This window comes from Furipterus horrens, unplaced genomic scaffold, assembly GCF_987537825.1.
Source record: "Furipterus horrens unplaced genomic scaffold, mFurHor1.1.pri manual_scaffold_1, whole genome shotgun sequence".
Taxonomy (NCBI): Eukaryota; Metazoa; Chordata; class Mammalia; order Chiroptera; family Furipteridae; genus Furipterus; species Furipterus horrens.
The window spans coordinates 170,467,033-170,491,442 of record NW_028327171.1 but is presented as its reverse complement, the minus strand read 5'-3'; the positions used below and the strand labels follow the sequence as shown (position 1 = coordinate 170,491,442).

The following is a 24,410-nucleotide window of genomic DNA, read 5'->3' as shown; positions in this document are numbered from 1 at the left end:
ATGTGGAACATAGAAAGGTTTGGAAACAGAAGGAGTTGAAATTAACCAGATTATGAAATAAAGCAAGAAGCAATTGGCAGTGAGATGTTGGTTCATCATTTAGTCCAAAATTCCCACTTTGCGCTGAGAAAGTTCTTGGGAAACAAAAGAGATGAAGGAAAAAAACCTACTCCATTTCTCCATTGCAAGAGTCTGTGGAAGTTCTGGAATCCCAGAGAGCTTCTGATTGACTCTGAAGGCTTATATAGTCAATGGGCTGCCAGATTTGTTAAAGCACCTGGATGTGTGCCAGACTGCCACTTCATTTTGTGCTGTGTGGACACAGTCCTAAGCATCTCAAGCTCCCATAAAGCACTTAACATTATTTTTGGACTTGTCTGATCTCCCTTACTACTGAGTTTATAAGTTCCTTGAGGGCAGTGCTTCACACAGGATTCTGAGAGACAAATACTGCACCCACTCAAGCTAGTTTAAACAGAAGAAAAAAAGGGAAAAGAAAAGGTTAACTTTAGTTACTTCCAGGAGGATCACAGACCTAGGCTTGGAGGTGGCTCAACAGCCCTGAATGTAAGCCAGGCACAGGCCCCAGAGCTGACGTCACCACCATGGCATGAGACTCAGCTGTTCCTCTCCCCACAGAAAAAAGTGGAAAAGGGTTGTTGGAGGAAGAGGGAGTGGATGGCAGGCAAGCCAAAACAAGCAAACAGCCTTGTTATAGATGCTCCACCAAATTTTAATAATTTCAGCCAAATGAGGATACATAATACAGTTAGAAAAAGTGTAAATGTGCGTGTGTAGTTCTTTCACACATTTTTCACACATACCTAGAGGTATCAAGTTGCTAATAAAATAAGGCAACTTTGAAATGAAACCAGTGAAAGAATTAGCATTTTCTCACTGTGGTTATCTAGCCCTTAATTAACCTCATAGAAGCTTAACTAAACCTGTTTTGTGGGGTGTTTTTGTTTTTGTTTTTTAATTTTTGGTGGATTTATCTCACAAACCACTGAATTATTATGTCTTTCTACAACTAAAAGATAGAAATCAAAGAACATTTTGGTGTTACTCTCCACAAAAAAAAGCAAAGCTTATTAAGAGTGTGCATTCTTGCCCTGGCCAGGTCGCTCAGTTGGTTGGAACGCAGTCTAGTACACCAAAAGGTTGCAGGTTCAATCCCCAGGCAGGACAGGTATGGGAGGCAACCAATCAATGTTTCTCTTATCTCTCTCCCTATCCCTTCCTCTCTCTCTAAAATCAATAAAAACATATCCTCGAGTGAGGATAAAAAAGAAAAAAAGAATACACATTCTTATCAAAAGTTTGCTTGTATCTTTATAAACTTGCTTTTAATATTAAAAGTATCATTTCTTTAGTTTTGCTTTATGTGTATTGAAAAAAATTGGTAATCAGAAGTATAGTTTCCCATATTTCTTGGTTCTCCATTTTACTTAAGCTAAAGGTATTCTTTTCTTAGTCTTTGACTAATCATGAATTCTGCTTTTATCAGCACAATTTGGAGCTTGTTTCCAACTGGTAAGATGAAAATTGAACATATGTGACACCCAAGTGCTGAATTCCCTGTTGAAGAAATGAATGATAGACCTTATCTATCATTTATTTGACTCGTGTACACCCATGTATATTACAGACATTTTTATTTAATTATTCAGGAATTGGCACATGAGATGCATTATCTAATTCCTCTGGGGTCTCCCACTGGCAAAAATAAATGCAATGACTGTGGCTACCAAATGCACTTTACTTCTTCACATATTTTAAAATAATGACCTTATTACCTCTACATTTAATAATTATTTAAAAATTTTAAGCAATATAGAAGAAAATTTCTACAAAGAAAAAAATCAACAAAATCATACTATGTATAAATAATCATCATTGACATTACATAAATATATTTCTTGACATCTCTCTGGGTAGACACAGATATGAAGTGATACATAAACACAAGGAGAAATAGCCTGGTACACAGCAATAATTTTATATAACTGGGTACATACCACACATATTATTTTTTAAGTAAAAATATTAAATTTAACAAAAGAGAGGAACAGATGAAACTAACAGATAGCTGTTTCTTCTTCACTAAGAGAATAGCCTTTCAAAAGAGCCTTCTGATATTAAAAGGGAAAAATATTTTTAAAGTTTGAATTTTCTTAGCAACCCAAATATATTTTTGAATTTTATTAAAGTGTCCCTAATACTACATAATCATAATTCAGAAAGATTTAACCTAACTCTACTTGTTTTGGGTTCAAAGTGATAATTGCTTTGTATCTAAAATTGAAAGGGTCGGAATTGGAAAATATGAAACTTTGATTTAAAATAACCTGAGACAGCTTGCCTTTGTCTTTGTGGTGCATATTGAGTCAGGGATATTTATAACGCAGTACCTTTATTTATCTTTGATAAATATGAAATTTATTCAGTTTATTGGTGTAATAAAATATGTAGCTTAACAATAGTTTAAATTTATATGGGACCAGTTGAGAAACCTATGACATTTTCTTATTAAGTATATATCTTTTCAAATTCAAGGGTCAAACTAAAAATCACAGTCCTTCAGTAAAAGTGGACATGAATGGTTCTTGGGTAGCATCACCATGTGACAAATTCCAAAGCATAGTCAAAGAATCAAGCAGCACAGCTGTTTTTGAAGTTTACAAAGAAACTATATACTGGTAGAAAAAAAGATTATTCTGGTTGCACGTGGGCTTTTATTTGCAGTCAAAACAGAAAAATAAATTGGTTTTTTTCTGGTAGGTTAACCCAAGAAAGTTTAAATAGCTTTTAGAGTCAATTGAAACTTATAGGGACAAGTAGTATGCTATTTTTGTCTGAACTAGAAATATTATAGTTTTGAATTGTCCCTTGGAGCTTATTTTGTTTATTTACATCAAATCTATCTTTTCTACAATTCTTTCAGCAACTAGTAATTTCTTTTCTTGACCCCTATTATGAAGCCAACACAATTTATGAATTTCAAATTTAGATCAGGTTTAAAATGTAAAAGGCTATATGAACATTTTTATACAATTATCACTCATTCAAGCAATTAAATACTAATACTATTTGGACAATTGGTCATAAGCACATAGGAAAAATAAAATACTTTCTATTTTATTTAGGATTATTCTTTAGCCATTAATTAGATCTCAAAGTGTCCTCTTTGCAGCAAGCCTCCCCTCCTCCACCCCCAGTTTAACAGCAAGCTTTCATAAACCCACAATGGAAATAGTTATAGGTTTATGCACAGTTGGGAAAATTCATGATTCCCCCGCTGCCAGAATAGGTTGGAGGGGGGATTTCTTTTTTCTGCAGCAACAGAATTAGAATGTGGTTGATTCTATTTTAACTTTGATGTCAGTAGAACACAGCAACCAGAGTCTCTATTTTTGAGAATGATAAATTCAGCCCGGGAGGCACCACAATGTAGGGAACTCATGAAAATCATCACTGCATTCCAACTTATGACACCTGACCCTCAAAATACCACGCATGTGAATTCACATGTCCTTTCGCATAAGGAAAAATTGAGCAGAAGTGTGATGGATTTCAGTTTTCTTCATTGCCCAGAATGATACAGTAAACTGGAAGCAGTGTTTAATGATCCGCCTCTTTTGTCCTTTATTTTTCCCAGATTTCTTCTAAGGTCTTGGGCTCTTGCTTAATTCTGTGAGTGCTCAGCCGTTGCCCTCATCAAGTACCCACCAACTGTTATTTTACTTTCCTCTGTTACCATGTACCACCAATATTTTGTAAATTTTATCAATAACCCTAGGCCTTTATTTATTCTCTTCAATTTGATTCGCTGCAATTTTTTAAAAGTAATTTATTTATTTGTTGAGAGACGGGAAAGGAGAGAGGGAGAGAAACATCACTGTGTGGTTGCCTCTCACTTGCGCCCCCAACTGGGGACCTGACGTGCAACCTAGTCATGTGCCCTGACTGGGAATTGAACCAGCAACACTGGGCTTGCAAGCCGACGCTCAATCCACTGAACCACAGCAGCCAGGCCTGATTTGCTGTGATTTTTGTTCCCTTCTCAATATCTCTTTAACTCTAATAGTCTTTGCCTGATACTTGGGAGCTCAATAAATATTTGTCATATATATAAATGTTTCTCTCCCTAGGCCCATGTCTTGTCATCCTACCTGCCTATCAAGACTCTCATAATCTACTGTCTTAAGAGTTAGCAAATTTTTATTAAGCATCAGACATTGTGCTAGCAATCTTCATGGGTTATCTCTGTTCATCCTCAGAAGTCAGTGAAGTAAGGACATTATTATTCTCATTTTTAAGAGAGGAATGTTGACCTGAGTAGCATAGTGTCACTTGTCGCAGGATTTGCTCCCAAGCTTACCTGCCTCCAAGGTGCACTACTATAACCACTACATTTAATTTTCTCCAAGCCTTTCTTAAGAAATCCCGCACTGGACCTTGTTTGGTTTCAACAATTCTCCTCCAGCTATTTTGTTCCCATGAGGTACACAAGTTACAGTAGCAAGTAACAAATGCAATATATTAAAAAGCCTCAAACAACAACCAAAATATATTATAAATTATATTCTGTAAGGACAAAGGGATATTTTAGATGACAGTCACACTCTTTGTTGGTTTACACTCTATTCAATCAAAAGAATGTGCCTTTAAGCATAAGAGAGAAGTCTATAGCTCTCCCTCCTTCACCTCCTAGACTCCTATTAGTATTTTATTGTGTGGTCAAAAATAGCTCTGTTCTACTGTAAATAATGAAATCCAAAGAATACTTAGGAATAAATTGTTATAGTGCCCTTCACCAATAGGAGAGGTGCTTGATGAGCAGCACTGAACCCTTTGATCTAATAAAACTACTTTAAACGTTCAGCAAATAGCGTAGGACCACTTTTAGGAACAAGGTTTTCGATAAGAGATAAGGTATATGCCTGTGGAGAGAGAACTAACAGGGGTGAGGAGACAGTGGCAGAGGTGGAGAAAGAGGTAGAGAGGGAAAGAAAGAGAGAAAAAAAACAAGATCTCATAATATGGCAGACAATAGCAAGTGCCAAGTGAGTATTACAAACAATAAATGCTGCAGAACCTCAGAGGAGTTTGCTTTAAAGTTGGATGGTACAACAAAGATTCCACAAAGGTGGTAAGATTTGAGCTGTGCTATTAAAGGATGACTTTGGACAGGCAGGGGAAAGGTACAACATAATTATGATCGGTGGAAAGGCATGAGAAAAGGGTCTGAAGTAAAAAAGCATAAATTTCCTTGGGGAGAAAAGAAATAGACTACTCTAACTGGGCTGAAGTTTTGTGTCAAGAAACGGTCTGAGATTAGAATGGAAAATACAGATGTTGCGGTACTTCAATCTCAGACTAAAGATGTTTCCGTTTCTCCCACTGTCAACTGGGAACTACCGAGAATGCAAAGTGGAGAAGGAAGAAGGGCGGCACTTTGGAAAAGAGTGATTTGGTTGTCCATATCTCTTTTCTTTAACATAAGAGAGCATTTATTTTGCAATCCCACATATCTTAGAGAAGGAAATTTCAAAATTATTTCTCCATTATGAGCATTGTTGAGTTTGAAGTACGGAATTGAGGACTTAGGAGACTGAGAATCTGAATGTAAAGTGCTGACACCTACTTGAAAAGTTTCTTATTAGGCCCTAATTTATCTGTTGAAATGTAAGTGGTAACTTTGGGGTGGAGGGGGCAATAAGCATTGTTAGATTTTTTGGGTTCATCAAGTCAAGACCAGTGAGAAGCATTGCCTACCTCACACATACTTTCTAAAGCCAGAGAGATGAAATTATTTTTAGAGAGAGGGGAAGGGAGGGAGAAAGAGAGGGAGAGAAACATCAATATGTGAGAGAAACATTGATTGGTTGCTTTTCGCAGGACCTAGCCCTGCAACTCAGGCATGTGCCTGGCAGGGAATCGAACCAGTGACCTTTTGGTTCACAGGCCTCAGATAGTACTCCAATAATAGCCTCTTGTTGTTGATAATCTTAGCTTCAACATTGTTAAATACACTTGTCAGTAATAAATATTAGAGTAAAGGATTATGGAAGAATACTAAGGTGATAAGAAAACTAGATGACCATCCAGACCAATTCCTCCTATTTTATAAAAGAAACTGAGACCAGGGAAGTTATTTTCCTTTTTAATCAGAAAACACAACTGGTGCAAAAATCCGGGTTTTCCTCCCTTAAGAATAATGTTCTCTTTTACACAGTCCTTTACCTCAGCCTCAGTGATTCTACCTTTCTGGGAAATGCTTAGAAGCTAAGAGTGTAGCTATGTGCTCTCCAGCTATATAGTTCTCTTCCTGTTTTATTGAGAAGGAAACACACAGAAAAGTCCCTCCAGGATGTGCGAGAGTTCCCGTTCCAAAGCAGTGAACTAATTCAGCCAGTCAGTAGCTCAGAGCAGAGGGGATTGAGATGCTCAGATAGTAGAACAGAGCCCCAAGCTGCCCTTGTCCACATTATCTATTATTGAACACACTTGAAGAAGACCAAATAGTAATTCTGGCTCCAAGATGTTGGAGGAAAGCAATCATGGTCACCATCTTACAGGAAATGGCTAGGTAGCAGGCATGGAGCAGTGATTTCAGGAAGGGGCAGAGATGGATTTACCATAAACCCAAAGAAACTTAAGCTTCACTAACCTGGGCCCTTCTAGGTCCTGAGAAGGTCCCCAGCAATTTTGTATTTATGATTTTTTTTTTCCTTAGGGAGGGCCTCTCAAATTGTATGTAGTTTAGCTTCTACACAGCCCTTACGGATAAGATGTGCTAAATAGTTTAGCACCCCATAGAAATGCCTCAAAGTGTCAGTGACCTGCTTTCTTAGCTATTACAAGTCCAAACGTCCACTCTTTGTCTATTCTTTCCAAATTATATCAGTAACACTATTAGAAATAGAAGAAATCATGTTTAAATCTTTATAATTCAAGTAATAGAACTCCCTTTCATATCAATAGTTAGGATTTCTTTCCTTAGTTCATTATGGAATTTAGCTAAACAGTTTCTATCGAGATTATATTTCTGAATAACAAGTATTACTTAAGCAGATACACGTTAGGTGTTAAATTGAACTATTTTGTATATTTGTTGCATGTTCCTGCCCTGGAAATATGCTGCAGAACTCAAAACATGAAAATCTTGATTTCTATTTAGATGGAGATTTATCATTATTTGGGAGATATGTCCAGTATGGTTTCACTTTAAAACCACAAATAAAGTTTTAACAATGGGCATTTTTCTTGTTGAGAGGTCTGTGGTCAGACTAAACATCTCTCTGAACCTGATTAGGTCCTGAGGTTTTCAAATTCAATATTCAGCAAATATAGAGCATTTGTTTGGCCATAAGAAATAATTAAGAACATCAAAGCTAATGCAACTCTCCTGAGCCTGCCCCTCCTTTCTAATGAGATGAAAATTGGACGTAATCTCTTCTGGTCTTGGGCCTTGCCATATATGAGATTGAGGCAGAATAAATCATACACAATTAATCTTTTGAGAATCTAGATGACATTGCTTTAATTTTTTAAGATTTTATTTATTTATTTTTAGAGAGAGGGGAAGGGAGGGAGAAAGAGAGGGAGAAAAACATATGTGAGAGAAATATCTATCCGTTGCCTCTCACACGCCCCCAACTGGAGACCAGGAATTGAACCTTCAACCTTTCAATTTGTAGGCCAGTACTCAATCCACAGAACCACACCAGCCTGGGCTGCTTTGTGTTTTTACGTTAGCAAGTCTTTCATTTGCTAGAACTCAAGTAATGCAGGTTTTATATACTATTAAATGGTTTCTTTTTCCTAACTCCCAACTATCCTGAATCTAGAAAGATAGACACACATTCTGTGAAAACAAAGGAACACTGACTAGTTAATAATACACAGCTAGAACTGTCCACTGTGTATTCATTCTTGTAATGTGTCACTGATGGGTGAATTAGCATGTTTAGTTTGAAATCCTGTAAAATAGAAATGGGATTGTTTTAGCAGTTGCCCAGTTTGAGTAATAACCATCACACTTTGTGGAAGATTTGACTCAAAATAACACAAGGCTCTGAGTAATGAGAAGGGAACTGTTCTATAAACAACGCACGTGGGCTAGGTACCTCCACTGATGAGATGTAGCTGATAATTTCTAAAATCCACTTTTCCTGTATAAACACAGTATCACTGTAATTCTGGAGACAGCATTTGCTAATTTGTTTTCTTAGAACTGAATTCTCTTTTTTCCAATGATAGGCCCAAAGTAAAACATGCAGAAATTATTGAATTGTTTCTGTAATGTTTTCATACTGAAAGGGACCTCCAGATGTCATCTAGTTCGTCCACATCTCCAATCAGGACTCTTTCTAATACTGAATATAGCTATATAGTGATCTGCATTAAGAAAGCTTTTAAAGATCCCTAGGGTTGATCAAAAAATAGCTAATATTGGCCTGATTCATAGAACAGCATTATACATGTCAAAATAGCCACTTTCATCAAGGAAGACATCCATCAGGGCTAAGTGCTATTAGTACCTTAAAAAAAAAAAAAAAAAAAAAAGCTTTATTTTCTCAAAGCAAAGGGTGGTGGTGGATTAAGGAAATGACCAAGCGTGTTGGTATTTTTGTTGGTTTATTTGTTTAGATGTACATTTGAACGCTTATCAGAAAGGAAACATTGTCTTGTCAAAGACCACTGCAGGAGAAACCCAGAGGTGGCTGTAAGCAAGCTGATCAAAACTCCTTTAACAAGTTCTTTCAAATGGCTACAGAGCTCAGAGGGGAGGCTGTTGTTTCAAACAAGATCTGATTAGCATCAAGTTAGTGAAGGGCAGATGGCAAAACATAAGAATAATATTGACAGACCTGCTTTTTAAGTGCTTTTTCCCCTTATCAGCTGAGTTTGTTTACAGCTGATAATTTTATTTCTTCAATTCCATCACACTGTGAGTACAAAGGACAGGAATTTCATTATAATCTTCTAAGACAATTAATCACATTACTGTTTTATAAGGAAAGTAATCCTCCATAGTCATTAGACCTCTGAATTATTGGATTTGAGGCATTACTCTAGAATCCAGAAATCCTAGCTCAAAGGATAGCTGAGGTTCTTATCTGGATTATTTGGGACTTTAAATCTTTCAGTTGAATTATACAGAGAACTTAAAGATATAGCTATAGCTATTTATATAGTGAGGAAAATGACCTGCCCTGATAATTATCCCAAGTATCTACTTGATTTTGTGTATTAACATTACATTTTTTCAAATAGTTCTGTAAGGTTACATAAAGTTTGGTCAACCACAGGTGTCTTCAGGGTTGGGAATTGGGTGGAAATAAGGTTAGAGGAGATGGTTTTTTTTTAACACATATCTTCATGCCGACTTTCAAATTGTGTGCTTGTACTTCTTATGAATTCATTTGAAATTATTTAGTTTCAAAAAACAGAAAGGCACCTCTGTGCTCAGTCTGGGTTACAGGAAGTAGGAAACTCTGACTACTGACCTCTTCCAGCCTCTTTATAATATTTGACTTTGGAAATGGAAATCTAGCCATTGAGAACTTCTGACGTGCAGCCGCCTTTCTCAGAGAACACTAATCAACTAGCAAATTCTTCAGGTCATCCTTCCTCTTCCTTGTGTAAGACCAGGAGACAAAAGAACAAGATCTCCCCGTAGTGTCTCCCTGGCTTTACAACATTCCCACAGTGAGCACCTAAACTATAAGATAATGTGCAGTCTACATATTTGCCATAAAACTAGGGCACTTAAGGTAATGAAGTAATTCCTAGGTTAGTGGGTTATTTGGCAGAGTAGTTTTTTCTCCCTTAAACTGCCAGATAATTGTCCCTTATTTGTTTGTATACACAACCTACAAGAAGTTTTTTTTTTTTTAATTATCAACTTAAACAAATCCCCATAGCAGAATCAAGAAATTCCAAATAGAAGAAATTGAATTAGCTTGAAAGGAAATCAAAATGAGAGTACGAAAAAGCAGAGTGGTATATTCTGTAACTTTTATTATTAAAAATTTTGAACCTTTTACATGCTGACATTAAATGTCACATATGTTCATTTCAAGCAAACCTTTTTAAAAATATACATACTGTATGTATTTACATTCAAGTTTGAGTAATTGGTGTGAAGGTGTAGTTCAGGTTCTAATCTTTACCCACCCTGTGGATTTGTTCAGCTACTAACTAAACAGCGATTGTATCTTCACTCAGGCACATGGAGAGGTAGAAATTGCTTCTTAAAGAAAAAACAAAAACAAAAAACTGGAGTGCAAATGTGAAAATCATCATTGAAGCAGCTTAGCTACATCAAAGAGGCTGTAACTAGCTTTGGTCATCTCAAGAAGCTGAGTACATGTAGCCTTATCCTTTAAATTAAAACCAGAAAAACTTTGGGTAGATGCTCTTTTGAGCACATCAGGGGGTTGGCAGAGCTCTGCAACTAATGCACTGCCACTCTGCACCCAGGAATTGCATGACTAAGGCAACATAGCAGCAGAGTTGGGCTGGCAGCTGGGCACCTTTTCCCTGATAAAGACACAAATAATACACATACAAGTGGCTTAAGAGGCCTCAAATTAATATCTGTACACCCACAGAAGTAAACTAAGACACTTTCTTTCCCAAGTGAAATCTCTATTTCCACACAGGCCCACCTCCATCCCAAACTGAGCTAATAAGTCTAGACAGGTGGGGTTGACCTATGATTTCTGCAAGCCAAGTTTCCTCAGCCTCAAGACTAAACCTCATGAAGGCTCTTGGGCTTGAGGAGGGCTCCCCGGGTTCTTGCCTGAGAGGGGAAATTGGAGGGAAGCCATAGGATTGCCTGAGGGCAAAAGCCCTTCTCGTTCCCTTTTCTTTTGTTTCATCCTACGGTTCTGGAACCAGATTTTGACTTGGGTGTCATTCAGCTGCAAGGAGTTGGCGATCTCGATGCGTCGGGCTCGAGTTAAGTACTTATTGAAATGAAACTCCTTCTCCAGTTCTGTCAGTTGCTTAGTGCTGAAATTCGTGCGGATCGCGTTGGAGGGGCTAGCGGCTCCATATTCGGCGAGTTTGCCTGCAAAGTAAAGACAGAGCATCAGCGGGGCGAGAGAACGCCGAGACCGAACACCGGCGAGCAGTGGGGTTACAGTTAGAATCAAAGTCACAGCGCAGCCCTCCTGGGCCTCTACGAACACAGTTGTGCTTGGAGAAGTGCTCCGCGGTGAGAGCCCCTTCCTGCAATTTTCTCCATGCCTGGCACATTCCGAGCGTGTGTTCGGGGCACGCTCGTTGGGATTCGCCTGCTTTAATTACACTTCTGAACGTGTTTTCTCCATACAACCCAAACCGCCGTCTAGGGTAACAGGCAAGGTGCTCCTAGAGCAGTTGCGTAGAGGAGGCTCTGTCCCCAACCCCAGGAGCGTCCGTCCAAGGCTCAAGTACTTACTTTTCTTAGAGGCGTTTCTCTTTACTTTCATCCATTCGAACGTGCTTAAAGCAGCTGGCAGGCCGGAGGCTGGGGAGGCGCACTTGGGGTAGGCGCCAGGGTCCGGGGACATGGTTTGGAAGGCCCCGGAGCGGCCGTCGGCGGGCTCTTTGAGACACGTCGGTAAGGGGCCGGGCTCGCTAAAGGCTGCGTAATCCACCTGGCTGCTGAGGAGCAAGGAGCTGCCGCCCGAGAAGACGGCCGAGGTCGCGTAGTGGACGTGCGCCCCGCCGTCGTCCGCCGGCCGCCCGAGCGCGCACGGGAAGTCGTATGCGGGCCCGGACCCCCGGAAGGCGTAGTCTGCGCCGCCCGCCACGGCAGGTGCGGTACCCGGCTCGTAGGCACCCTCCAGAGTGCACGGTGCGTACGGCGGTGCGGCTGGGGGTGGCGCGGGAGTGGCCGGCGGCGAAGACGCGGGTCGGGCGGCGGCCAGGGGCAAGCAGCCGACGAAAGCGCCGTCGCCGCTCCCCAGAGAGAAGGCGGGCTGCAGGGCCACCGGCCGGGCGTCGGCGCGGCAGAACTTGGGCGCGAAGCTAAGCAGGTCGCCACCGCCCCCGGAGCTGCCGCACGACACGTACTCCAGGTAGGAGCTCATGGTTCCAGCCCACGGACCTGAGCGTGCAATTCAGGGCTGGGCTGCGGGGCCCGCAGGACCGCTGCGCTCTGCGCTGCTCCGCCCTCCTTCTCTACCAGCTGTGCCGTCGCCGAGCCATGGCGAGGGAGCCCGAGGTAAATAGTGGCCTAATATAGAGGCCAGGGTGGCCACGTGGCGCCAGCTGGCCAATGGGCGCCTTCTCCGCACGGCCCCAGACTGAGCGCTTGCCCCGCTGCCAACTTTGCCGAATCTGCGGGAGGCCGCCACCCAGTGGCCCCCGGCCCCAGGAAGAGCCGGAACGGCCCGGGGGCGGCCTGGGAGAGGGCGAGGTGAGGGTGTGGGGCGAGAGCCTGGGACGCCTGATCCCCGAACAGGTATTGGGCCAGGTGTGGGGAGGAAAGCTGGACTGGACTCTCTGGTGAGGACGAGAGGATAGAGGGGGCGACAACTTGTCTGGGTCGTGGGTGGCTAGTCGCTCAGGTGCGGATTGTGGGCGTCGCGGTGTGTAAAGGTTTAAAAGGGAGCTCCGAGTTCGGACTGTGGGGACTGCTCCTATCCTTTCCCCAGGGAAGGTAGTTATTGCTTTCTGTTTTTTTTTTCTCCGAGCCCTATGCGCTTTTGGTTTTCCTGGCACTTAGTGTTATTTCTATCCTAAACCTTGAGGTTTACTTTTTCCCCTCGCTCCAACTTACGGGACTGAATTTGATTACCGTGGGTGTTGGGTACCTGGGGAGGCACAGCATTTTCACTTTTAGACTTACCACGTTACTTCACAGGATTCCGTTCAACTTCTTCACTACTTAATATTGTGGCAGCATAAATGCGAGTGTTAGAGTGCCAGGTTTTGATTTGGACAGACGATAAAGTTTCTGCCTGGTTCGGAAGTTTAGCTGATTTTCCCCTCTGACTAGGTTGTCAAAATAAAAAATCTGCCTTTGTAATGGAGCGCTTCATGTCTTCCTTTATGGGAGGTTGGCTCACGCACTGGTACTGGGCACGCTTTCTTCCAGGCACTTGGCTCAAGGGCGGAAAGGCTTCCCAGGGACAGGCCAGATCTCAAAGGTTTGGACAGGCTTGTACCTCAAAGCAATTAAAGCCTCTGTTCCTTCAGATAAGTGCTGCATCGTCTCTTGCGAGTGTAATCTGAAGGCTTACAATGTTAATGGGCTCACGTCTTTCCCTTGATAATATGGTTTTGTTTACTGAATGTAGAGAGACGGAAATAAAAGTGTAGTTGGCACAGGAAATGAAGAGTAGAAGGGTCACAAATACACTATTTACATTGACAAACTTTCCAACTTCCTTGAATATTTCTTTTACTGTTTCTCTCTTTGGGGCTGTAGGAAAATAACAAATTAAACAAGTAAGTGTTATTTACACACAGCAGAAATGAAAGAGGGTGGTTTCCTAAAACTATGTGAATAAAAAGTCTACTTGGCTTTTCAAGTGCCCTTGAGATCTTGATCTATTACAGCCTCTGAGTTATGGTGACTGAGGTTTTATTATTGTTTTACTGATCCACTTGTCATGAAAGAGCGATTGAGCCCTTGCCTAAAATTCCAGTCTGAGGAGGTCTGCAAAATAGGAGCCATCACAGTCTGGGGAGCCAGTTCCTTGCAGGGATGTGAACTTGTGAGTAAACAAAGCCACACCAAATGTGTTACTGCTGGTGAAGCTCAAGTTGAGCCAATATGGGGGAGGGTTGAGTCATGATTGTTAGGGGGCAGGTAGAAAGGAACCAGCATAAAGCTAAAGGGATCTGGGATTCCTGCATTGCTGGAGTTCTTGAATTTCATTGGAAAATAGAATCCTATGCTGAAAATAGCCTTTCACACTTGCTGTTACTACTTCAGTTTTCTCCTGTAAGCACTCAAATGACAAAGGTCCTAAGTAGTTTTTCTAAAAGAGGAAAATAAAGTATTTTCTCTAGCATCCTTGTCAGGAAATGATAAAACTCTTTAGCGTTAGCTCAGGCTTCAAATGTAGATGCATTTCTTCACTGCCCTCCATCTGCACCCTTAATGCAAAAATATCAGCAAATCAGGTGCTACTGAGTTCACAGTGCCCTCATAGACACCCCTGGCTACACTTTTATAGCTTTTTTTTTTTTTTTTTTTAACCGGCATAATGTCCCACCCAGCTCTTACATTCCTATCTCAAACCCATAAGGCTCTCTCAAAAGGTACTCATCAAATGACAACTCATAGGCCCAGAAGCCCCAGGGGGTCAAGAAGGAAGTGTGTCCTTGTAAACCTCTCTGAAGATATCCAGCTGGCTGTAACCCAGGATGTAAGACAGAAAACCCAGCCTGATTGTCTGGCAAGTCTGGCCAAAATCTAACAAATTTAGATCCCTTTCTCTAAAGTTTTAGGAAAAACAGGCAGCCTGGGTGCCTTTGCAGCCTGCATTGCAATGAGGACCAGGTTTTTGCTACTGGGCATTTGAGGCAAATGTTGGATCCTTCCTGTCACAATTAAACACTGACTTTGATGCACTCATGAGCTTTCCACAGTATTTCACTAAAGCAAAATTTTGGAGATTGAGCTTTTGCCAAGGGAAAAGAATGAGATTTTAAGAATTGAGTTGTTTTGTTTTCACAACTGTGCATGAGGTGTTCACTATTTGTTCACACTCCCTGATAATTGCGTACAGTGGGATACATTCTGTTCATCCTTCCTTCTACTTCCTTTAATCTTTGGCGGATCCTCCACCTTGGGGTGCAGAGCTCTCATTTCCACTCCCAGACTGTTTCTTGACTTGCTAGGCTAGCAGTCAATACTCTGGTCATCTCAGACTCAAAATCAACAAGCATTTGCTAAGGACCTACTATATTAGAATATCTTATTTGGGGAGAAATATTCACAAACCAAAGGAACAAGGCATCATTTCTGGCACAGGTCCAGAAGAATATGTCTGTAGTTTTCTAAGGAGAAATTGGAAGATATTGGGGGAAGTGTGTGTATAAAGATGTGAATGTAGAGTATTTTGAGTAACTTTCAAGTTTATCTCCGAGATGCTCAGTGTTTGGGAGAAATGTCTTACTGATTCTATTGCTTGTTCAAGTCATGAATTCCCAAGGGTCACTTGCCCTGTTGTGTCCTGGTGCTGAGAGTTCTCAGCAGGAGGTGATAGCAGAGGGGCCTGATTGCCAGGTTGTGTTTGATGTAGGAATGCTTTGAAATCTTTCCCATCCCACTTACCACAGCAGCCACCCCCTGCCCACTCCCCAACACTACTTTTCTCTCCCATTCAAAAGGACAAGCTTCTTTTCTGCGGATGGAAGTGATAGAGCATGGTAGTCTGGTCTTCCGTGTGTTCACAATTGTTCCTAAGAAACCTCTTGGCAACCCCTCGCCACCATGTTACCCCTTGGGGACACTTGAGCACATGCAAATTGTTGGCTCCACAGCCTCAAAGCATAGACAGGCTCTTGCTTGTTAGGGTAAAAGGGTGAGGGGAGGCTTTTCCCTGGATTGAGATGGGGATGAAAAGGATCCTAAGGACAGGAGTTCTAAACTTACCAGGAATCTGATAACATGACCCTCCCTCTGGAAAACAGTTTAGAGTTCTGTACCATTCCCTGAGAGCTTTGTGAATAAAAGGCTATGGGTCCAGCTTCTGCCTAGCATATAGAAGGCATTCAGTAAATGCTAGACAGAAATAAAGAGTAGACAGAATGGTGTGTTTTCACCATGACTGATACTAGCTAAAGGATAGCTTTAGATTATTTGCTCCCCAAACCACTTCATGTGGGTAGGATTCACCAGAGAAGCTTGTTTAAAAGTGAGGTTCCTCAGCCTAACCCCAGAGATTTCAATCCAGTCTGTCTGATTCAGGAGTCTATTATATATATTTTTTAAGATTTTATTTATTTATTTTTAGAAAGAGGGGAAGGGGAGGAGAAAGAAACATCCATGTGTGAGAGAAATAGCTATAGGTTGCCTCTTGCACACCACCAACTGGGGACCTGGCCCACAACCCAGGCATGTGCCCTGACCGGGAATTGAACCAGCAATTTTTCAGTTCACAGGCCAGGACTCAATCCACTGAGCCATACCAGCCAAGGCAGGAGTCTATATTTTAATAAACCTCTTGGGTGATTCTAAAGCAAGGTTCTTTGGAACCACACTTTGAGAATTTCTGCTTTAGGAGCTGGGTTGAGGGAGCAATGTGGGGAGAGAAAGGTTATTCTGTGGGAGAGGCCCTGGAATCAGCAAGATGAGAACGCATAGCTAGTTGGAACTTGAGTATACCTGAAAAGTATCTCATAGCCTTTTGGATAGCAGAGGCAGAGAAGTCAATGCCAAGGTCAAATTTAAGTCTAGTGGAGTCGAAGTTCCAGAAGTAAACAGTAAGAATTTCCCAAGTTTTGTTGACAAAATAGTGCTCTGCAAACTGGGCTCACTTCTGCTCTTTGCCACCTTCCTCACTTGGCATTGCTGATGCCACTGGGATAGGAAGTGAAAGAGATTTGTCTCTCCCAATCTCTTCAGAGAAAATGTAAAGTGGTTCTGAGGCAGTGGGAAGAGGCAATGTGTGGGAATGGGGGTCTCAAGAAGGAGGAGCCAACCCTCATTTCTTTCCACCTCTGCCAAGTTGTCTGGAATGAGCAGTTGCACCGCAGGGATCCCGAGAGGGAGGACTGTCCCTTGGCCTAAGCTGTAACCCTTCCTCTGGTGAAAGGCTGACATTTCACAGCATAAGACGTCAATGCTAGAAGACCCCTTAGAGATAAGTGACATCAAACCCCTCATTTTAGAGAGAAAGCCACTTTACTTAGAGGTTAAAAGGGAAAGCCATCCTGCAAAAATGAGGGAAACAACATGGGTTTCTGACTCTCTCCAGTCTGTTGCCTTTCTGCAGTCCGCAAAAATCAGGGAGTATGGCAGCCTCTGCTCTGCACTGTGGCAGCCTTGATGCTGAGCAAACAGCACAGTGATCAAGGAGACATTCATTTCTGGAAGAACACAGCTGGTGTGGGTGACTAGGAGGCCTGCTGCCCTCCCTTTGCTAAACTTGTGCCCCAGACTTCTGAGGCCCCACCTTGAGCTACACCTGCCAGAGAAGGCAGTGATGGACCTGGGTGTCCATCCACTCCATCACCAAGCAAGGGTAAAGGACCCCCTCATTTCCTGCTGAGCTTGATCAGAGGCCTGGGGGGATGAAGCAAGAAGTGTCCCAAGATTAATGTAGCTAGGCAGAGCAAGTACAAATAAAGATGTGTGTGAATATGCAAGGTACACTCAGGTCAGTTACATTTGTACTGATATTTTTTTTCTTCTCATTTATTTTTTAAGTAGGTAATAAATTTAAATCCATGTGGTTCAAGTTGCAAACATACAAAAGGGTATGCAGTGAAGGTCTCCCACCCCTGTACCCAGTCACCTAGTTGCCCCTCATATAGGCAACCAATTTTATGAGTTTCTTATATATCTTTCTAGCAATACTTTATATATATGTATACACACACACATTCACATTTTTTACACAAACAGTAGCATATTAGACTCTTTTGATCCATGCTTTTCTCCCTATTGTATCTTGAAGAGTATTTCACATAAACGCATACAGAACTTCCTGGCTTATTTTTACAACTTCATGCTGTTCTACTGTATATGTCCATTACAATTTATTTAGCCAGTCCCTTATTACTGGGCATTTAGCTTATTTTCAATCTTTTGCTATTACAAACATATGTTCAGGTTTTTACCTGTTAGAAAAATTCACAGATGTAAAATTAGTGAAAAGTATGTGTGCTGACAATTTTGATACATATTGCAAAATTGCCCTCCATAGAATTGAATCAATTTATACTTCTACCAGCAGTAAATGAGAATTCCTTTTTTCCTCACACTTTTGCCTAGGCAGTGGGCATTAGTTTTTTTATTTCTGCCAATGTGATAAGTGAAAAATAATACCTTTTATTGACCCTTATAGCATTTCCAGAAATGTCATTCTATTTGTCTTATTGATCCTTCCCTAATTTTATTTTACAAATGGTAATACTGACATGGAAAAGATAAGCAACTTGCTGTAGTCACACCCAATGTAAATGGCCAAGGTCAGATGTTCAGCATTCTTTCCTATACTAAATTGTGCCATAGGGAAGCTTAGGAGTTTCAAAAAGAGGGGTGGCTTGCAGCATTCCCTGAAAGATACATGATATAAAAAAAAGCACAGAAGCTTTCTAACATCTACTAAGAGTCTTCCTCTTTAGTGGTCTGATACCAAGACCATATTTCTGCATGTGTCCCCTGGAGAGTAATACCCTCTGGAAAGAGCAATTTGATCTGACCTAGTCTTAAACATGAGCTTGGATTCAATATCTGGGAAGCAGTAGGGTGTTGCTTTTTATTTTCCTGAGATTAATTTCTCACTAGCCACCCAAGACCTAAGTATTGATCAGCATGGATGGGTAAGAGGATGTTGATCAGCATGGATGGGTAAGAGGATGTTTTCCCTAGGTTTTAGCTTTATAAAACAGGTCACTCACTTGGACCTAATAAAGATAATAACACACACACACACACACACACACACACACACACAGCTCTAATGATGAGTTAGATATCTATATTGACTATTTCACTGATGATCAAATGAAGGCCAGAAAGATTGCTTAGGGTCATGCAACCTATCAGTTAACAAAGCAGAAAACACAACGTAGACCTAAAATTGAACTAATTAGTTTCCCCTGCAAAGTCTCCTCTTACCCCTTCTCTATTCATTTTGGGGAATGACCTGACTACCCACTCAGGCCCTCGAAATAGAAACCTAGGGATTAACATCCACAACTCTTTCATCCAGTTGATCAACTAGTCCTGTGAATTCTTCCTCCTAAATGTCTTTCCTCTTCATCCTTATTATATTAGCTCCTGTCTAGGCTGGATTATTGCAGCAGCCTCCTTTTTTCTTCTTCTTGTCCCCTAACTCTCTTTTCTCCGATCAGACACAGTACCCCCAAGAGTTAGCTTTCCAGATAACCTCACATTCCAGTTTATAACTCTCAGTGGCTCCCACTGCCTACAGATCAAGTCCAGACTCATTTCCATGGACCTTCTACAACCTCCCTTTCCAGCCAGGTGTCCCACTCCAAACCATTCTCCTTGTTCCAGGTCCAGACTTTTCTTCCCTCCCTGCTTTTGTATGCTCTGCTCTCTGCACTTGGTGTGTCCCTCCTTCCTGGGCCCAAAAAACTCCTATACTTCAGGAACCCAAATTCACCTCTTCTGAGAAGCCTTTTTTAACACTACAATACTGTTAGTGGTATCTTCTCTTTATTCCAGGAACATTTTGGCCATGCCTCTATTACAATACTTGTCACAGTTTTAGGATTGATTCTTTTTCTCCCCCAGCAGATAGAAGGGCACTCACGATTAGTGACTCACTTTTGTATTCCAGAGCCCAGTACAGTGCCTACAGAAGCTGTGCAGTCGGCATTGGTGAAAAAGCAAGAAGAGAGGAACCAGTTCTGAAACAAGGACATCGGGACCAAGTGTTTTAATTGCTCGGTGAGTTCAGGACATTGTGCAAGGCTTAATGTTTAAGCTTATATCTATCTGAAGCAAAATGACAGTAGACCATTTCTCCAAAGGAAGCTAATTGCCACCCCGAGAGGATGATGAGAGAGAAGAGGACAGAGGGAAGGGGGAGAAAGCTGGGACTTTCTGTCCTTCAGAGGCTCCTTCCTATGGGCTGTGGCAACACGTTTAACTAACTTCAGGAAATTCTCACCTGATGTGACTCAGGAAAAAGTCAAAAGAGGGGGTAGCCTGGAACTTTTTTAGAATTTACAAAGAGGACAGCATGTACCACTCAAGAGGGGGTAGAAGAATGCTTCACCACCCACTCACCCAAGCCTCCTGCTGGCTTTAATACTAATTACTGCCCCATCCCAAACTTGGAGTCTGTGCCTTTATTGTATTGCTAAGATGAACCTAAAAGAGCTGAAGTAAAAATACTCATACAGCATGGTAACTATAGTTAATAATACTGTATTGCATATTTGAAAGTTGCTAAGAGGATCTTGAAATTTCTCATCCCAAGAATAATTTGTAACTATATGGTGATGTTCATGAAATTTATTGTAGTGACCATTGTGTGGTGTATACAAATATCCAATCAGTATGTTGTACTCCTGAAACTAATATGAGAATATGAATATATATATATGTGTGTGTATATATATATGTATATATATATGTATATATATATATATTTCCATTTGTACTTAAATAAAAAATTTGCAAAATACTTGGGTCCTACCCTCACATCAAAAAAGAGAGGAGAGGCATATCATTGTGGTTGGTGTTTACGTATATTTTTGTTGTTATTTTAAATGGCATTCAGGTTTAGTTCCAAGTTCAACAAGAGTCTTATCCTGCTTCCTCCCACATAAATAGTCCTGCAGGTAAATAGAACTAAACTAGTTCAGACTCTCCCTTGAAATCTAGTCCCTGGGGACATCTTTTTTAAAACTCTTAAATAAAAGTATCTGCAATAACCTCCTGACCCATTGAGATTTTTCTTGCCCTGCCATCTGAAATGGATTTGGCCTCTTCTGGGGGTAGAGCAGCATTTAAGGGTGTCACTTGGCCAAGCAGGAGGTGAGTTGGGGGGGTGCAGAATCACTGAGGGTCAGGCATGTTGGGAGGGCGCCAGGCACCCTGAGTGGTCTGAGAACAGAGCTGACCACTGAATGAGGAGGTCGCTGGCCAATGCTTCCCTTGGGCCTCACACAGCAGAGTGCTGGTGGGGCTGTGCTGCTCTAGGTGGGCAGCATGGGGCGGTGGGTCTCGCCCTCCACTGGCACTCACTCAGCATGCCTGCGTCTCCTCCACTTGTGGTTTCTGGTCGGTTCCCAGCTGGCCCAGACTTGCTCTGAAGGAGGAGGAACCACTGTCTAGTGAGAAATGTGCACACCGGGTGATTGATGAACTCTTAATAGGACTAACCTCTCCCGCCCTCCACCCCCACCCTAGATGCACACACTGAGAAATCATTCACCCCAGCCCCCACCCCAGACCTCCTCGCTGATGTGAGGGGGCTCAGCAGCCAGCCCTTTGGGTGATTAACTCACTGTTCCGTTTGTCTTTCCAGAGTGTTCCAGGTGGGTTAAGGAACAGCCACCCACCCACCAACTGCAGCACCCTGCCGTGTGGGGAGGTAGTGGGGGGAAGCTGGAGTAAGCACGCATGGAGTGTCACATGGTGGTACAGCCCAAACAGGTCTCTGTGTTGCCTGAGGACTGACCACTAGAAGAAGGGGAGGCTGGAGGCTGGGGTGGGGGCCTATTGTTACCTGTGGGGGAGGGAGATGCTCAGACTCCATGTCAGCCTCCTCCCCAGAGTATCACCAGGTCTGAGGATGGGCAAGGGGCTTCCTTTGTGTGTGCTCTGCCTGCCACAGGGATGGCGTCCTTGCAGCCCCAAGGGGCAACAGACTGGGGGGTGGGGTGCCAGCTCTTGCCACTGTCTTGAGCTTAGCTCATTTGACCCAGTTTCCCCACTCTGCCCTTGCTTTGAACAACAGATCCATAAAAAGGCCTTCTCCCTGTTTCCTTATAAGTTAGGCATGCTCTTCCCTCCTTCAAAAAGGCCCTGGCCCAACAGGTCCTCCTGCTAGGCCTGCTTCCCCCGCAAAAACATTTCATTTGTACCAGGGCTCTCCATGAACCCTGTTTTAGATTAAGAGCTTTTACTTGGGCTCTTACTAATGTTAAAACCCTATTTTCATGATTTTCCAGATATTCTTCCTTAAAAATGGTCCAAACTAACTATAGGAACCAGTCAAGGTATTTTGCCACCAGATCTAGGACAAGAGGACTCAGCAATCTTTCCCACCTTTCAGCTCTCTTGAGGACCCTTCACCTGCTTCTGCTACTGCAAATGATTTCACATCCATTTACCTTGGCTCTGCCTTCTTATGTGCAAACCTTTTGTTCACTGTGCATCAGGCTAGACCTGGCCTGGAAGTAGGTCTTTAGATTGTCCTTGTACCTTTCCAACTTGCCAATGTGGGTATGAAACCTGATGGAAGTGTTTAGGTATAGGCTTTATGCCAAATATATAAATTCATTTGGCACCAACTTTGGGTCCCAAGGATAAGGGCATTTGTAGCTCTAGTAGAAGACAAGGGCACTATGAGAACTAAGATTTCATTCTCTGTGGTGATCCTCTTCACCACCAACTAACACTACCAGGGCAGTAAGTGCAGAGGATTCATCTACCCAAACTTTTCTCTCTCTTTCAGGCCTGCTGTAAGAGAGATCTAAATGAGCCAGACCTCTGAGGCAGTGGGGATGGGGCTGGCGACTCAGTCTCTGCTCCTTCTCCCCAAAGTGTCTCGGAATAGGTCTGCTCATTCTCTCTGGGAAGTGGCAGTGCCCTCCAGTGATCATGCTGTAGACCTGTGGGGAACTAGAGCTTTCTGCTCTTTATTTGTATTTGATACTCACAAACTTATGTTCATCTTGTTCTTTTCTTACAGTTTCTGAAAGAAGGACCAAAGTAATGCTAAGAACTCCCAGATGAAGAGGACCTTTCTAGATCTGTGACTGGGATTAGCCAATTCTTAAATTCAGGAGGAAGTCTCAACTAATTCTCAGGATAAATCAAATCAGGCCTCTGACTGTCCTTTGAATACTGAAGGTGTAAGCAAGCTTCTGACTTCCCCAGGTCAAGCAGAGAAACACTTTTTAGAAAAAGTTGGGTTCCTTCTTTGTTATTCAAACAGACACACACACACACACACACACACACACACACACACACACACACACACACACACACACACACACACACACACACACACACACACACACATATATCCTCTTGACCCTCCCTAAAGAAAAACCTCAACAGATGGAGAGCCTAAGCTCCCCTTGCCTGCTGGCTGAGAAGATGCACTTCACACAAGGGTCAATGAGCTGGTAAAGAATGGGGGAGGGAGAAGGGAGTAGCTAGTATAGGTAACCGCTGTCTTTTAAAACTGTTCTGCAAGGTTAGCAGCCTCGGGGGCCTGGGAAACCAATTTGGCTGATGTGTCTCTGATAGGGGCTAGGCTAGAGGCTGTATACCAAGGGGAAAGTACTTGCTCTATATTCTCCGCCATCTCTCGTTTGAAAGCCTGTACAAAGAAATGGTACAAATGGATGGTTAACTTAAGGATTCCATCAGAGGTGGATTTTTCTCTGTCAGGTTCCTGGATGAAGCTGAGGTCTGAAAGCCAGGAGGCAGAATATATATTTAATTGCCCTTTCTTACTGCCTTTCCAGGGGCCAGAACTACTCCTCAGGCCTTTCCCCAGCCCCATGGCTAGCTCACTTGGGTCCCCCCCACCTCCATCATTCCAGGCTGGATCCTAACTTTCTCCTGGTAGCCAGGGCAAGATCTTGGTCTGCCTAAATCTCTTAACCTACTGGCACCTTGCATTTTGCAGTGGGCTATTCCTGCTACCTCACTTCTACCTTGGTTTATTCACATTTGATTGAACAAAACGACTGCCACTCCCCACCCATGGGCCCGGGCTTGAGACCAGAAACGCTTTCCTCAGGCCTCAGGAGACCTCAAAGTGGTCTCTACAAGGGGAAAAAAACAGCTAGTCAAGGTCTGCGCCAAAGAGCCATATCCTCCCCTTTGGGCAAAGGAGATGAACCCCACAGAGACCAAGGCTCGGGGCAAGGCCGGCGGGCCCTTCCCCTCCTCCTCCAGTTGTCTAACCTTGCCTTTGTGCGGCTTTCCCCGCCTCCGCAGAGCCCGTGGGGACACTACGCACACAATGGTGTAGCCAGCCGCTTCCCAAAGAAAGGCTGCTCTGGGCGCCCTCAACCCAGCGTCCGGCAGCCTCGAGGCCTCGGTGCGTTCCCTATTGTCCCCTTGCGCTCCCGTCTCAGGATAGAAGTTTGCTACCCTGTCAACTTGCCCCTTCCTCCTGCATATCTTCCGGGAGAGGAGAGGCCTGGGCCCAGAGCGCGATTGCCGGACCGGTTCCCCTCCCCCCACTCTTCTTTCTCTGCTGGGGGAGGCGGGGTGGCGGGCGCCTTCTCCGATAGAGCAGCTATTGTGACCTCCTTTTGAAGAGGGAACCCAGCCGAGTGTGTACCGCTGGCGATGGCGGGGGAGGAGGCGACAGTGTGCAAAAACCTCAGGGTGCGGAGGGGAAATAAATAAAACTTGGCTACCTCGGGCAGTTGAGCCCTTCAGAGGGCGTTTGGTTGTGTTTAGACTCTGGTGCTTCCTAACACTAATTGCAGGCTCAAAAGGAGCAGAATTTATGGTGAAGGCCAAGGCAGCTTGTTTATAATTTATGAAGTTTTAAATG

General features: G+C 42.7%; 1 protein-coding gene and 1 long non-coding RNA gene across 3 annotated transcripts; one reads left to right on the top strand and one right to left on the bottom strand.

Annotated features, from left to right (window-relative positions):
* Positions 1-10,025: 10,025 nt before the first annotated feature.
* On the bottom strand, positions 10,026-12,213 carry HOXD1 (homeobox D1). Its single transcript, XM_090268013.1, has 2 exons — positions 11,456-12,213; positions 10,026-11,083 (listed from the first exon to the last, which is right to left on the bottom strand). Exons 1-2 carry the CDS (start codon positions 12,087-12,089, stop codon positions 10,770-10,772), a joined length of 948 nt encoding a protein of 315 aa, XP_090124139.1. The 5' UTR covers positions 12,090-12,213; the 3' UTR covers positions 10,026-10,769.
* A 112-nt stretch (positions 12,214-12,325) lies between these two features.
* LOC150022281 (uncharacterized) lies at positions 12,326-22,838 on the top strand. Of its 2 annotated transcripts, XR_016509275.1 has the most exons (4): positions 12,326-12,463; positions 19,491-19,600; positions 21,189-21,316; positions 22,578-22,838. It is a non-coding gene; the product is annotated as an uncharacterized LOC150022281 (long non-coding RNA). The 2 variants fall into 2 exon arrangements; XR_016509273.1 differs by lacking the exon at positions 21,189-21,316.
* Positions 22,839-24,410: the final 1,572 nt, after the last annotated feature.

Excerpts from the sequence above, each read along its gene's own strand:
- HOXD1 (XM_090268013.1), bottom strand. The coding sequence starts at position 12,089 with ATGAGCTCCTACCTGGAGTACGTGTCGTGCGGCAGCTCCGGGGGCGGT. Across the intron at positions 11,084-11,455 it reads GAGAAACGCCTCTAAGAAAA|GCAAACTCGCCGAATATGGA; the intron begins GTAAGTACTTGA and ends TTTACTTTGCAG.